The 12,489-nt window shown below is 43.4% G+C and overlaps 1 protein-coding gene across 12 annotated transcripts in view; it reads right to left on the reverse strand.

Annotated features, from left to right (window-relative positions):
• The window catches only part of LOC121283948 (mitogen-activated protein kinase kinase kinase kinase 4), a 355,829-nt gene that overhangs the window by 38,754 nt on the left and 304,586 nt on the right, over nt 1-12,489 (reverse strand). For all 12 annotated transcript variants that reach the window (XM_041198761.1, XM_041198757.1, XM_041198759.1 and 9 more), the window contains 2 exons: nt 8,385-8,555; nt 7,857-8,000 (listed from right to left, as the gene is read on the reverse strand). In XM_041198761.1, the coding sequence (XP_041054695.1) occupies nt 7,857-8,000; nt 8,385-8,555 (315 nt within the window). The remainder of the gene's footprint in view (nt 1-7,856; nt 8,001-8,384; nt 8,556-12,489) is intronic.

Here is a 12,489-nt window from a genome sequence, read left to right on the forward strand (position 1 = left end):
AACTTGGTTCGGAATATAGTGTCTTAAACTTAAATAAAGGCAACTACAAAGGCATAAAGGCAGAGGACTGGGAAAATAGATTAAATGGTAAGACAGTAGATAATAAGTGGCATACATATAAGGTGATATTTCATAATTTTCAAAGATAATATTCATTTAGAAAAAAAGGTTCTATGAGAAGGTTGGCAAACTAAGGAAGTGAAGGATGGTATCAGATTGAAAGAAAAGGCCTACAATGTTGCAAAGATTAGTGGTAGGCCAGAAGATTGGGTAAATTCTAGCAACCAATGAAGATTGATGAGGGAGAAAATACATTATGGAAGTAACTCAGCAAAAAATATAAAAACAAAACAGCTAGAGATTCTGTAAGTATATAAAAAGGAAGAGAGTAGCCAAAGTAAAAGTTTGTCCCTTACAGGATGAGACAGAGGAATTGGAATTGGAAACAAGGAAATGGAAACAAAAACAGAATTACCTGGTAAAACTCAGCAGGTCTGGTAGCATCGGCAGAGAAGAATAAAGTTGACGTTTCGAGTCCTCATGACCCTTCAACAGAACTGAGTAAAATTAGGAGAGGGGTGAAATATAAGCTGCTTTAAGGTTGGGGGGGTGGGTTGGGGGAGAGAAGTGGAGTTTGGGGGTGGTGGGTGTTGGTTGTAGGGACAAGCAAGCAGTGATAGAAGCAGATCATCAAAAGATGTCACAGACAAAAGAACAAAGAGGTGTTGAAGGCAGTGATAAAATCGAAAAGAATGTGTTAATTAAGAATGGATGGCAGGACACACAAGGTACAGCTCTCGTGGGGGTGGGGTGAAAGAAGACTAACAGGGCATAAAAGGTATAAATTTAAAAATAATGGAAATAGCTGGGAAAAGAAAAATCCATATAAATTATTGGAAAAAAAACAAAAGGGAGGGGGAAGAAACAGAAAGGGGGTGGGGATGGAGGAGGGAGTTCAAGATCTAAAGTTGTTGAATTCAATATTCAGTCCAGAAGGCTGTAAGGTGCCTAGTCGGAAGATGAGGTGCTGTTCCTCCAGTTTCCATTGAGTTTCACTGGGACAATGCAGTAAGCCAAGGACAGACATGTAGGCAAGAGAGCAGGGTGGAGTGTTAAAATGGCAAGCGACAGGGAGGTTTGGTTCATTCTTGCAGACAGACCGCAGGTGTTTTGCAAAGCGGTCGCCCAGTTTGCGTTTGGTCTCTCCAATGTAGAGGAGACTGAATTGGGAGCAAGGAATGCAGTAGACTAAGTTGGGGGAAATGCAAGTGAAATGCTGCTTCACTTGAAAGGAGTGTTTGGGCCCTTGGACGGTGAGGAGAGGAGAAGTGAAGGGGCAGATGTTGCATCTTTTGCGTTTGCATGGGGAGGTGCCGTAGGTGGGGGTTGAGGAGTAGGGGGTGATGGAGGAGTGGACCAGGGTGTCCCGGAGGGAACGATCCCTACAGAATGCCGCCAGGGGTGGTGAAGGGAAGATGTGTTTGGTGGTGGCATCATGTTGAAGTTGGTGGAAATGGTGGAGGATGGTCCTTTGAATGCGGAGGCTGGTGGGGTGATAAGTGAGGACAAGGGGGACCCTATCATGTTTCTGGGAGGGAGGAGAAGGCATGAGGGCGGATGCGCGGGAGATGGGCCGGACACGGTTGAGGGCCCTGTCAACCTCCGCGAGTGGAAAACCTCGGTTAAGGAAGGAGGAGGACATGTCAGAGGAATTGTTTTTGAAGGTAGCATCATCAGAACAGATGCGACGGAGGCAAAGGAACTGAGAGAATGGGATGGAGTCCTTCCAGGAAGTGGGGTGTGAGGAGCTGTAGTCGAGGTAGCTGTGGGAGTCGGTGGGCTTGTAATGGATATTGGTGGACAGTCTATCAGAAATTGAGACAGAAAGGTCAAGGAAGGGAAGTGTCAGAGATGGACCATGTGAAAATGATGGAGGGGTGGAGATTGGAAGCAAAATTAATAAATTTTTCCAGGTCCCAACGAGAGCATAAAGCAGCGCCGAAGTAATCATCGATGTACCGGAGAAAGAGTTGTGGGAGGGGGCCAGAGTAGGACTGGAACAAGGAATGTTCCACATACCCCATAAAGAGACAGGCATAGCTGGGGCCCATGCGGGTACCCATAGCCACACCTTTTATTTGGAGGAAGTGAGAGGAGTTAAAGGAGAAATTGTTCAGTGTGAGAACAAGTTCAGCCAGACGGAGGAGAGTAGTGGTGGATGGGGATTGTTCAGGCCTCTGTTCGAGGAAGAAGCTAAGGGCCCTCAGACCATCCTGGTGGGGGATGGAGGTGTAGAGGGATTGGACATCCATGGTGAAAAGGCGGCGTTTGGGGCCAGGGAACTGGAAATTGTTGATATGACGTAAGGTGTCAGAGGAATCACGGATGTAGGTGGGAAGGGACTGGACAAGGGGAGAGAGAAGGGAGTCAAGATAATGAGAAATGAGTTCCATGGGACAGGAACAGGCTGACATGATCGGTCTGCCGGGACAGTCCTGTTTTTGGATTTTGAGTAGGAGGTAGAACCGGGCCGTCCGAGGTTGGGCGACTATCAGGTTGGAAGCTGTGGGAGGAAGACCTCCAGAGGAGATGAGGTCAGTGACAGTCCTGGAAACAATGGCTTGATGTTCAGTGGTGGGGTCATGGTCCAGGGAGAGGTAGGAGGAAGTGTCTGCGAGTTGACGCTCAGCCTCCGCGAGGTAGAGGTCAGTGCGTCAGACAACAACAGCACCACCCTTGTCAGCGGGTTTGATGACAATGTTAGGGTTGGACCTGAGAGAACAGAGTGCAGCAAGTTCAGAGAGAGACAGGTTAGAATGGGTGAGAAGAGCAGAGAAATTGAGACGACTAATGTCACGCCGACAGTTCTCAATGAAAAGATCAAGAGAAGGTAAGAATCCAGAGGGAGGGATCCAGGAGGAGGGAGAATATTGGAGGTGGGTAAAAGGATCCGTTGAACAGGGAGAGGACTCCTGCCCAAAGAAGTGAGCATGGAGACGAAGGCAGCGGACGAAGAGTTCAGCATCGTGCCGAGCCCGAAATTCATTGAGATGAGGGCGTAAGGGTATGAAACTAAGTCCTTTGCTGAGCCCTGAACGTTCAGCGTCGGAGAGGGGAAGGTCAGGGGATATAGTGAATACACGGCCGGGGCTGGGATTGGAAGATGGGGTGGGGACGGAGGGACAGGCAGGGGTGGAGGGTCCTGGATGGGTGTTGGTGTCAATGAGTTGTTGGAGCTTGCGTTGCTTAGCATTTGAGAGAAAAGAGAAAAAGTTTCTTGTTGAGGCGTCGGATGAGACGAAGAATAAAATGAAACTGGGGGCACATGCAGCTTTGAAAAAGGGTGCGGCGGTGCTGCTGGAGGGAGAGGTCGAGTGTGTTCATATGGCGGCGCATGGCACTGAGTGTGGATCTCAGAATGCGACGGGAACAGCAGTCCGAGAAACGTTTTATGTCCCAGAGATACCTGTAATCCTGGGTGGGTTTGAAACATGAGGGATGGAATTTCACTTGAAATCCACATGGGGTAAGTTGGAGACGGAGACAGTCACTGAGAAAGGAGATATGGCTGTGAAAGCGGGTTTTAGTAAACACTAGGAAAGAAATGGAAAGCAATGAAGGTGAACAAGGCAAAAGAGAGATATGGAAATCCTGTCAGAGAGAAGAGCAGTACTTCTTCAAGGTAGGCATTTCTTGAAGAGAAGTGTCAGTCAATGAAACACAGAGATAAATCAAAAAACTGTGGATGCTGGAAATCCAAAACAAAAACAGAATTACCTTGAAAAACTCAGCAGGTCTGGCAGCATCGGCGGAGAAGAATAAAGTTGATGTTTCGAGTCCTCATGACCCTTCAACTGAACTGAGTAAAATTAGGAGAGGGGTGAAATATAAGCTGGTTTAAGGTGGGGGGTGGGGGGGGGGGTGTGTGGTTGGAGGAGAGAAGTGGGGGCAGGGTGGTTGTAGGGACAAGCAAGCAGTGATAGGAGCAGATAATCAAAAGATGTCACAGACAAAAGAACAAAGAGGTGTTGAAGGTGGTGATATTATCTAAAAGAATGTGCTAATTAAGAATGGATGGCAGGACACACAAGATACAGCTCTACTGGGGGTGGGGTGAAGTGAAAAAAGACTAACAGGGCATAAAAGGTATAGATTTAAAAATAATGGAAATAGGTGGGAAAAGAAAAATCTATATAAATTATTGGAAAAAACAAAAGGGAGGGGTAGAAACGGAAAGGGGGTGGGAATGGAGGAGGGAGTTCAAGATCTAGGGCACCGACTTTGGACAAGTTGTGTGTATCTAACTTCACAGTGGAAGACACTAAAAACGCCCCAATAATAAAAAATCAGGGGGCAAAAGGGAGGGAGGAGCTTAACTATTTACTGAAGAAACTGGGACTTAACAAAGTCCCCTGGATCTGATGGCCTGCATCTTAATGTCTTAAAAGAAGTGGCTGCAGAGATAGTGGATGAACTGTTTGCAATGATCCAAAATTCCCTAGATTCTAGAAAGGTTCCAGTGGATTGGAAAACCACAAATGTAATATCTCTGTGTAAGACAGGAGGAAAACCATAAGACCATAAGACATAGGAGCAGAAATTAGGCCATTTGGCCCATTGAGTCTGCTCCGCCATTCAATCATGGCTGACAGACAGCAGGAAACTATAGGCCAGCTGGCCTCACATCTGTCATTGGGAAAATGCTGCAATCAGTTATTAAGGGATTCGTAGCAGGATATTTATATAATCATAATTCATAAAGCCATTCTGATTCTGTTTGATTGAAAGGAAAATATTTGATAAATCTGAAGGTGTAACAAGCAGGGTGAAAAGGCGAACCAGTAGATGTCATGTATCATGTATATTTCCAAAAGGCAATCGATAAGGTGCCACATAAAAGGTTATTCCATAAGATAAGAGCTCACGATGCTGGGGTGATATATTGGAACAGACAAGGGTCCGTTAAATAACAGGAAACAAAGTCGGGGATAAATGGCTCATTGTCAGATTGGCAAACTGTCACTAGTGGGGTGCCACAGAGATCAGTGCTGGGGCCTCAACTACTTTCAACCTTGAATGAAGGGATAGAGTGTACTGAAGCCAAATTTGCTGATCAAAAGATAGACAGGTAAGCAAGTTGTGAGGACGACACAAAGAGTCTGCAAGGGGATATTGACAGGTTAATAGATGGTGTGGAAAAATGTGAGGTTATCCACTTTGGCAGGAAAATACAAAAGCAGAATATTATTTAAATAGAGACTACAGAATGCTGCAGTACAAAGGGATCTGGGTGTCCTTGTGCATGAATCACAAAAGGTTAGCATGCAGGTACAGCAGGTAATTAGGAAGGCAAATGGAATGTTGGTCTTTATTGCAAGGGAAATGGAGTATAAAAGTCGGGAAGTCTTGCTACAGCTGGACAGGGCATTAGTGAGACTAGGCCAGGATATTTCCCTTGTCGGGCGGGCTCGGTGGAGGCGAGCAGGAGCAGTCGGGAAGCCGACCGCCACCCGCGATCAGGCCACGACCGCAGTTTCACGCTGGTGGGCCAATTAAGGCCTGCCCAGCATGAAACACGTGCAGCAACGCTCAGTGCTGTCTGTGTGTAGGGTGAGGGGAGGAGGAGGGCGAGTGGGGAGCTTTGTGCATTCGCATGCATGCGCGCAAGAAAAGCTCCCTGAGTCACAGAGCTGCCTCAGGGAAATGAAGAGTTTTGAAAATTAAAAATAAATTGTAAAATGTTAAAAAACATTTCCCCTCATGTGACTCTGTCACATGAGCAGGGACATGTTATTAATGAAATATTAACATTTTAATTTTATTTTTAACTGCTGTTGGAAACCTCATCCTACCCATGGTTGAGGTTTCCTAAAAAATGCAAGGGCTGCTTGGCCTTTTCACCTGCCCGCCAACCGTAAGGTTGGATGGGCAGTGAAAAATTTCATTTAATTGGTAATTTAACAGCCTTAATAGGCCTATTAATTGTCCGTGGGCACGCTGCCCACTCCTGCGCTCCTCCACTAACCGAAATATCACGTGAACGCACGATGACGTCAGGACACTCGCCCGACATCATTGTGTGCCATTTTATGCTCATTCGGGTCAGGTGTGCATCCACCTGACGAGCGTAATATTCTGGCCCTAGAGTACTGTGCACAGTTATTTAAGGAGGGGCATACTTGCATTGGAGGTAGTTCAGAGAATGTTCACTTGGTTGAAGGGCTGTGTACTGAGGAAGGATTAAGCAGATAGGACCTATTCTCAGTGAATTTTAAAAGAATGAAAGAAAGTTGTCTTGAAACATAAAAGATTGAGACAGCTTGTCTGGGCAGAAGCTGAGTGGATGTTTCCCCATCTGGAAGAATATAGAACTAGGGTGCGTAGAGTTACGAGATCCAGACTTATCTTCGGGATCCTGGGAGCTACAACTCCCAGCATTTCTTGGGAGTTTCCAAGTTTGTGCAGATCGGGAGTGGGCTACGCATGCGTTGCACAGTGTTTTGGAGTTCTCAGGCACCTCTATGAAGGGGGAAAGAAAGAAGTGGCATGAAAACCCTGGTCACATAACCAGGAGTGAGGCACCATAGCCAGACAGAGGCCCAGACAGGGAACAGGGGACAGGGAGAGCTCCCAGTTAAGCAGAAAAAGGGCTGCAGTTGGCCATTTTAAGTAGTGAGGATGCAGAAGAAGCTCTGGGAATCCAAGAGGGCAGCAGAAAGTTGCTGACTCCATGCTGTGGGCCACTGGGGCAAAGGTAACCCTTTGGAACAGGAAGTATTCTGCTCAGCTTGGCTGAAGAGCTAAAGTTGTGATTGTAAGTTGGTGCTGGAATGTTCACTCGGGAATCCAGGGGAACAGAGTTGCAGATGACAAGAAACCCTAGGATGTGTGTCTCTGCCATCATTGAGGTTGTCTGAGTTGGAGCGACCTTTGGAGATAATTCCATGAGATCTTCAAAGGTGAAGGCTTGAATCCCTCATGAAAAAGACAGAGTTTTAACAATATTAGTTAACTCTATTTTTAGTGACATCTGGGTGGAATCTGTCTTGGTCGTATCTGCCATTTATTGTACAGCGTTGAGTGTTCAACCATAGTTTGCCTGTTAATTCACATGTACCTCATATTGACCCTGAATGTTAAAGGAGAAGACAGATATTGTAAATTGTTTTATTTTCTGACCTTGTAAAGTTTATTTCTGTTTGTCTAAAACTGATGGAATCTTGTGGCTTTATTCTTTTAGCAAGTGTCTTGAATCTCAAACTTTGTCTACTTTAAATAAAACATTATTGGTCCCTAACTAGATTTTACCAAAAACTTGGGGGCCTGGTCCAGAATCATAACAATAGTTTCAGAAGAAAGGGTCTCCTATTTAAGATGGAAGTTGAGGAGGAATTTGTTTTCTCAGAGGGTTGTGAATCTTTTGAGTTCTCTACCCCAGGCACTGGAGGCTCAAGTCATTAAATATATTTAAGGCTGAGATATACAGAGTTTTGAATCATAGGGAAGTTGAGGGTTTTGGAGAACAGGCAGAAAAGTGGTGTTGAGGCCAAGATCAGATCAGCCGTGATCTTACTGAATAGTGGAGCAGGCTATAGGGGCTGCATGGCCTACCCCTGCTCTTATTTCTTATGTTGAAAGCTCGTAGCATAAATAATGCATGTTAATTTGCCATAACACTGAATCTGAATTGAAGTGCACAACCTGATTTCAAATGGGCAACTTCCCATTTTAGTTGTATGCAAATCACCTGACAAAAGCATTAAGCTATACCTAAATATACATTTAGTAAAGACTGTCACAAAACAGAAAGTACCACAACAAGAATTTGATATTTCTAGATGCCAAAGAACACTCACCTGATATTGTTACCAACACATTCAAACCCTCAAGCACATCCATCTGCTGAAAACGCCTACGATTGATCAGAGGATACACTTTCCCTTGGCCACTCCTGTCCAGCAGCATCAGCCCACTTTCTGTACCCACTAATAAATTCACACCTGAAGAAAATAACAGCAAAAAATAAACACCCTGTTCATTTAACAGTTCAGAACATTTACACTACAATTGTAGCATCGGTGGAGAGCAGTTCTTTTTTGTGATAACAACTGAAGTTTGTGTATTTTGTTTTATTTCAGAGTAAGGTCAGGCTCCAAGTCCCTATTTGTTCCACAATCTTTTTGCGTTGGTCCAAAATTAAACTGTCCTACAGTTACACAACATTTGTAGATGTACATGCTGTCTAAATCAGTACTCAACTAAAATAAAATGATTAGCTTGATGGGCAATGTCATCTTCATTATTCACACACAATTTTACATTAATTTATATTCTCACACTTCAAAGTACAAGAACTATTGGACTGATTAATGAAAGTAACTTGCCCCATAAGGCAGCGCAAAGAATCTCAGAGTTGAATCTCTTCTTGTACTTGCGGATTTCTGGTGTGTCACTCTGTGGCCTTATATTGGTTGGATTTACATTGACAACAGATCCTTTTCTACTTGGATCTTGCTTCACCGATTCTGGTCTAATCTGGTCACTAGAAAAAACAACTGCAAAAGACAAACATCAGAGTTCCAAATCAGTTTAACATGGTGCCCTTTCACATTTCCCCCAAAAATCTTAAATAATGCTGACAAACCCAAAACAAATATAATATTTTTGTTGTGTTGATAATTTTCTCATATATTCTTAATACTGCCAGACCACTAGTTCAAGCAGCTGAATATTCAAATTACCACAGGAAGTTTTTGTCACAAAACTGTCTGCCTTCCAAATTTTCTTGCATTGGTTTACTGCAGAAGTTCTCAGCCGAGTTGCCATATTGCAAGTTGCAAAGAAGTGTAGAATTTCAAGTTTAACGAGAATGGTAGAAAGTGCCAGTGGCGGCAACCTCCCCCACAAAGATTATACCATCTATCAATGATTTGTGCAGCAGCTTTTGGCGGATCAGTGGAAAATGTTAAACCAACTTAACTCTCTAGAATAAAAGTTGAAAAGCCATATAGTAAGTTTTCTTTTCCTTAGCTAGCTCAAGGGATAAGATGAAACACTGCACTTCTACAGGCACATATATGGTTATTGTATGCTTGGTCTTTGAATCAGCTTGATAGTTAAGGGAATTTTTTTTTTGAAATATCATACAATGGGCTGGACATCAATTGACATCAGATTGCATGTTCTTTGAGTTGCCAGTTCACCACCATAACGACAGTGATGAAATTAACTGCCACTAATGTAATGCTCTTTACATATCTCAGTGGCCATTGTGACCAACTGCAGCTGGAGCTAAACTGCCTGTTTGAAAGCCCTTTTGTCTGGTTAAATAGGGTAGCAGATGGGTTACAAACCAGGGCCATCAGCAGAACCAGCAAACTTTCAGTGGTGATGGCACAAGAGCAAGAACCTTGAGGGACAACGGCTGCTTGGAGGTGGAGGATTCTTCAGGAAGAGGACTTGTGTTTCCTTTAAACATACAAAGATGACAACAGGAAACCACCTCGTATACTTTTCTCTAATTGCATTGCTCATTGAAATTACGAGCAATTGAAGGGAAAATGTAAGACCACAAAGTGTGGAGAAATGAGCAGATTACCTACCCTTGGTAGGCCACTTTTGTGACAGGATTGCAAATCTTTGATGTGACAGGGATAAGATGAGCTTCTAACTGATTCTAACTGCATTGTAAGTTGATCAATTGGTTAGTCATTGATATTACTTCATTAGCTATTGAGCCTGCCTATCCTAGGCTCTGATACTAACCCCATATCACCAGTACTAAAGAACATAAACCAAAACAAAGTGATATCCCAAATCTACTGATATCCTCAGGTGGACAACAGCTACTACTGATAGTGCCACAACTCCATGTTACTGCCTCTCTCCACAGATGCTGCCAACCCTTCTGAGTTTTTCCAGCATTTTCTGTTTTTATTTCAGATTTCCAGCATCCGCAGTATTTTGCTTTCATCCATGTTACTGTCATTGCGACTACCCAAACCATGATGGTATCATTTTCAGGGTACCAAACTAAGTTCAAAATTTAGAAATACAGAAAGCATCTATAATAATACTGTTTTTGCCCATCCGGACTGGTCTGATTAGTTGCTTTAAGGGACACATCTGTGGGTGAGCAGTGCCTGCTATATGCAGAGACACATGGGACATGTAGAGATTTGGAGAATGTGAAGCACATGTAGCTGCCAACACAGTTGGTAATGGTGGCAGCCGAATGGGCAACAGTAGTGGAGAACAAAAACAGTTATAAGGTAAGAGGAACCCAACAACAATGCTACCCTGGATAAAGGGATTCTTTTCTCCAGTGAGGCTTAGGATGAGTGGGATGGCAAGACCATGATGGGGATGCATGGGAGGATGTAAGTAATGGGATGGGGATGTTATGAGAGTGACAGCATGGGAGAAATGGAATGACATTGGACAGGGGTGGCATGGGACAGAGATGATGACATGGGAGGGATGAATGAGATGGTGAAATTGGTTAAGTGTGGCAAAATGACAGATAATATTTGATAAAGCTTACTGTTCAAAAGCTATTCTTTGTGCTAAAAATTAGGATTCATTAGATTTGAATGAAAATGTTTTAGAAAAGCTGTCAGGTGAAAAAAGTAAATCAGGGTTAATTAAGAGGAAAAACGGAGTACCTTAAACAATCACGACAACTAGAAAGAAAGTGCTTGGAAAACTAATGCGACTAAAGGCTGACAAGTCCCCTCGACCTGATGGCCTGTATCCTAGGATCTGAAAAACAGCAGCTGCTGAGATAGTGGATGGATTAGTGGTAATCTTCCAAAATTTCCTGGATTGAAAAATCGCAAATGTAACCCCTCTATTTAAGGAGACACAAAACAGGAAATTATAGACCAGTTAACCTAACCTCTGTCATTGGAAAAATGCTAGAATCCATAATCAAGGAAGTAGCAGCAGGACATTTGGAAAATCATAATACAATCAGGCAGAGTCAACATGGTTTGGTGAAAGGGAAATTGTGTTTGACAAATTTATCAGCGTTCTCAGAGGATTTAACAAGGAAGGTAATTACAGGGGAACCAGTAGATGAAATGCATTTGGATTTCCAAAAAGCATTTGATAAAGTGCCACATAAATGGTTTCTGCACCAGGTGATGTTAGCCATAGTATATTCACATGGATAGAGGATCGGCTAACTAACAGAGAGTAGGGATAAATGGATCACTTTCACTTTGGTAAACTGTAACTAGTGGAGTGTCACAAGGATCAGTGCTGGGCCTCAACTATTTATGATCTATATTAATAACTCAGATGAAAGGACTAAGTGTCTTGTAACCAAATTTTCTGATGATATAGATAGGTAGGATAGCAAATTGTGAGGAGAATACAAAAAGTCTGCAAAGAGATGCAGATAGGTTAAGTGAGTGTGCAAAAATTTGGCAACTGGAACATAATGTGGGGAAATGAGAGGTTGTCCACTTTGGCTGGACAAACAGAAAAGCAGAATATTGTTTAACTAAAGAAAGACTGCAGAATTCTGTGGTACAGAGGGACCAGGGTGTCCTGGTACATGAATCACAAAAAGTTAGCATGCACGTACAGCGACTAATTAGGAGGGTTAATTGAATGTTGGCCTTTATTGCAAGGGGCATGGAGTATAAAAGTAGGCAAGTTTTGCCAGAACTGCACAGGGCATTGGTGAGACTGCACCTAGAGTACTCTGTACAGTTTCGGTCTCCTTATTTCATTGGAAGCAGCTCAGAGAAAGTTTACTAGGGTGTTCCTGGCATGAAGGTGTTGTCTTATGTGTAAAGGTTGAACAGGATGGAAATATACTCACTGGAGTCTAGAAGAATGAGAAGTGATCTTATTGAAACATACAGATTCTGTGAGGGTTTGACAGCATAGATGCTGAGAGAATGTTTCCCCTTGTGAGGGAATCTAGAACTGGGGAGCACGGTTTAAAAATAAGGAGTCTCCTTTAATGGGAGGAATTCTTCTCTCAGAGGGTTGTTAGTCTTTGGAGTTCTCTTCCATGGAGAATGGTGGAGGCTGTGAATATATTCAAGGCCGAGTTAGACAGATTTTTAATTTACAAGGGAGTCAATGGTTATGGGAAGGGCAGGGAGGAAAATCAGTTCAGCCACAATGTTATTTAATGGCAGGGTAGGTTCAACGATGGGCTGAGTGATCAACACCTGCTCCTATTTATGATCTTATTCTGCAGACGAAGATGATAAATAGTCTATACTCTCCAGAGTTTCAACACAGTAACTCCAATAGGCATACCATGGCACCAACTTAGACTCAAGGAAGCAGCAGACGTAAAGTTGCTATGGAACTTAATCTTAAACAGGGACTTTGTCATAGAACAAGATTGGTATTTAGGAACAAAAACAGAAAATGCAGGAAAAACAACAACAGGAGAAACAGAGTTGACGTTTCAAGTCCATATGGCCCTTCTTCAGAGCTGAAGAGAAGTAGGAATGTGATGAAATT

The sequence above is a fragment of the Carcharodon carcharias genome, chromosome 11, assembly GCF_017639515.1.
Source record: "Carcharodon carcharias isolate sCarCar2 chromosome 11, sCarCar2.pri, whole genome shotgun sequence".
Lineage (NCBI taxonomy): Eukaryota > Metazoa > Chordata > Chondrichthyes > Lamniformes > Lamnidae > Carcharodon > Carcharodon carcharias.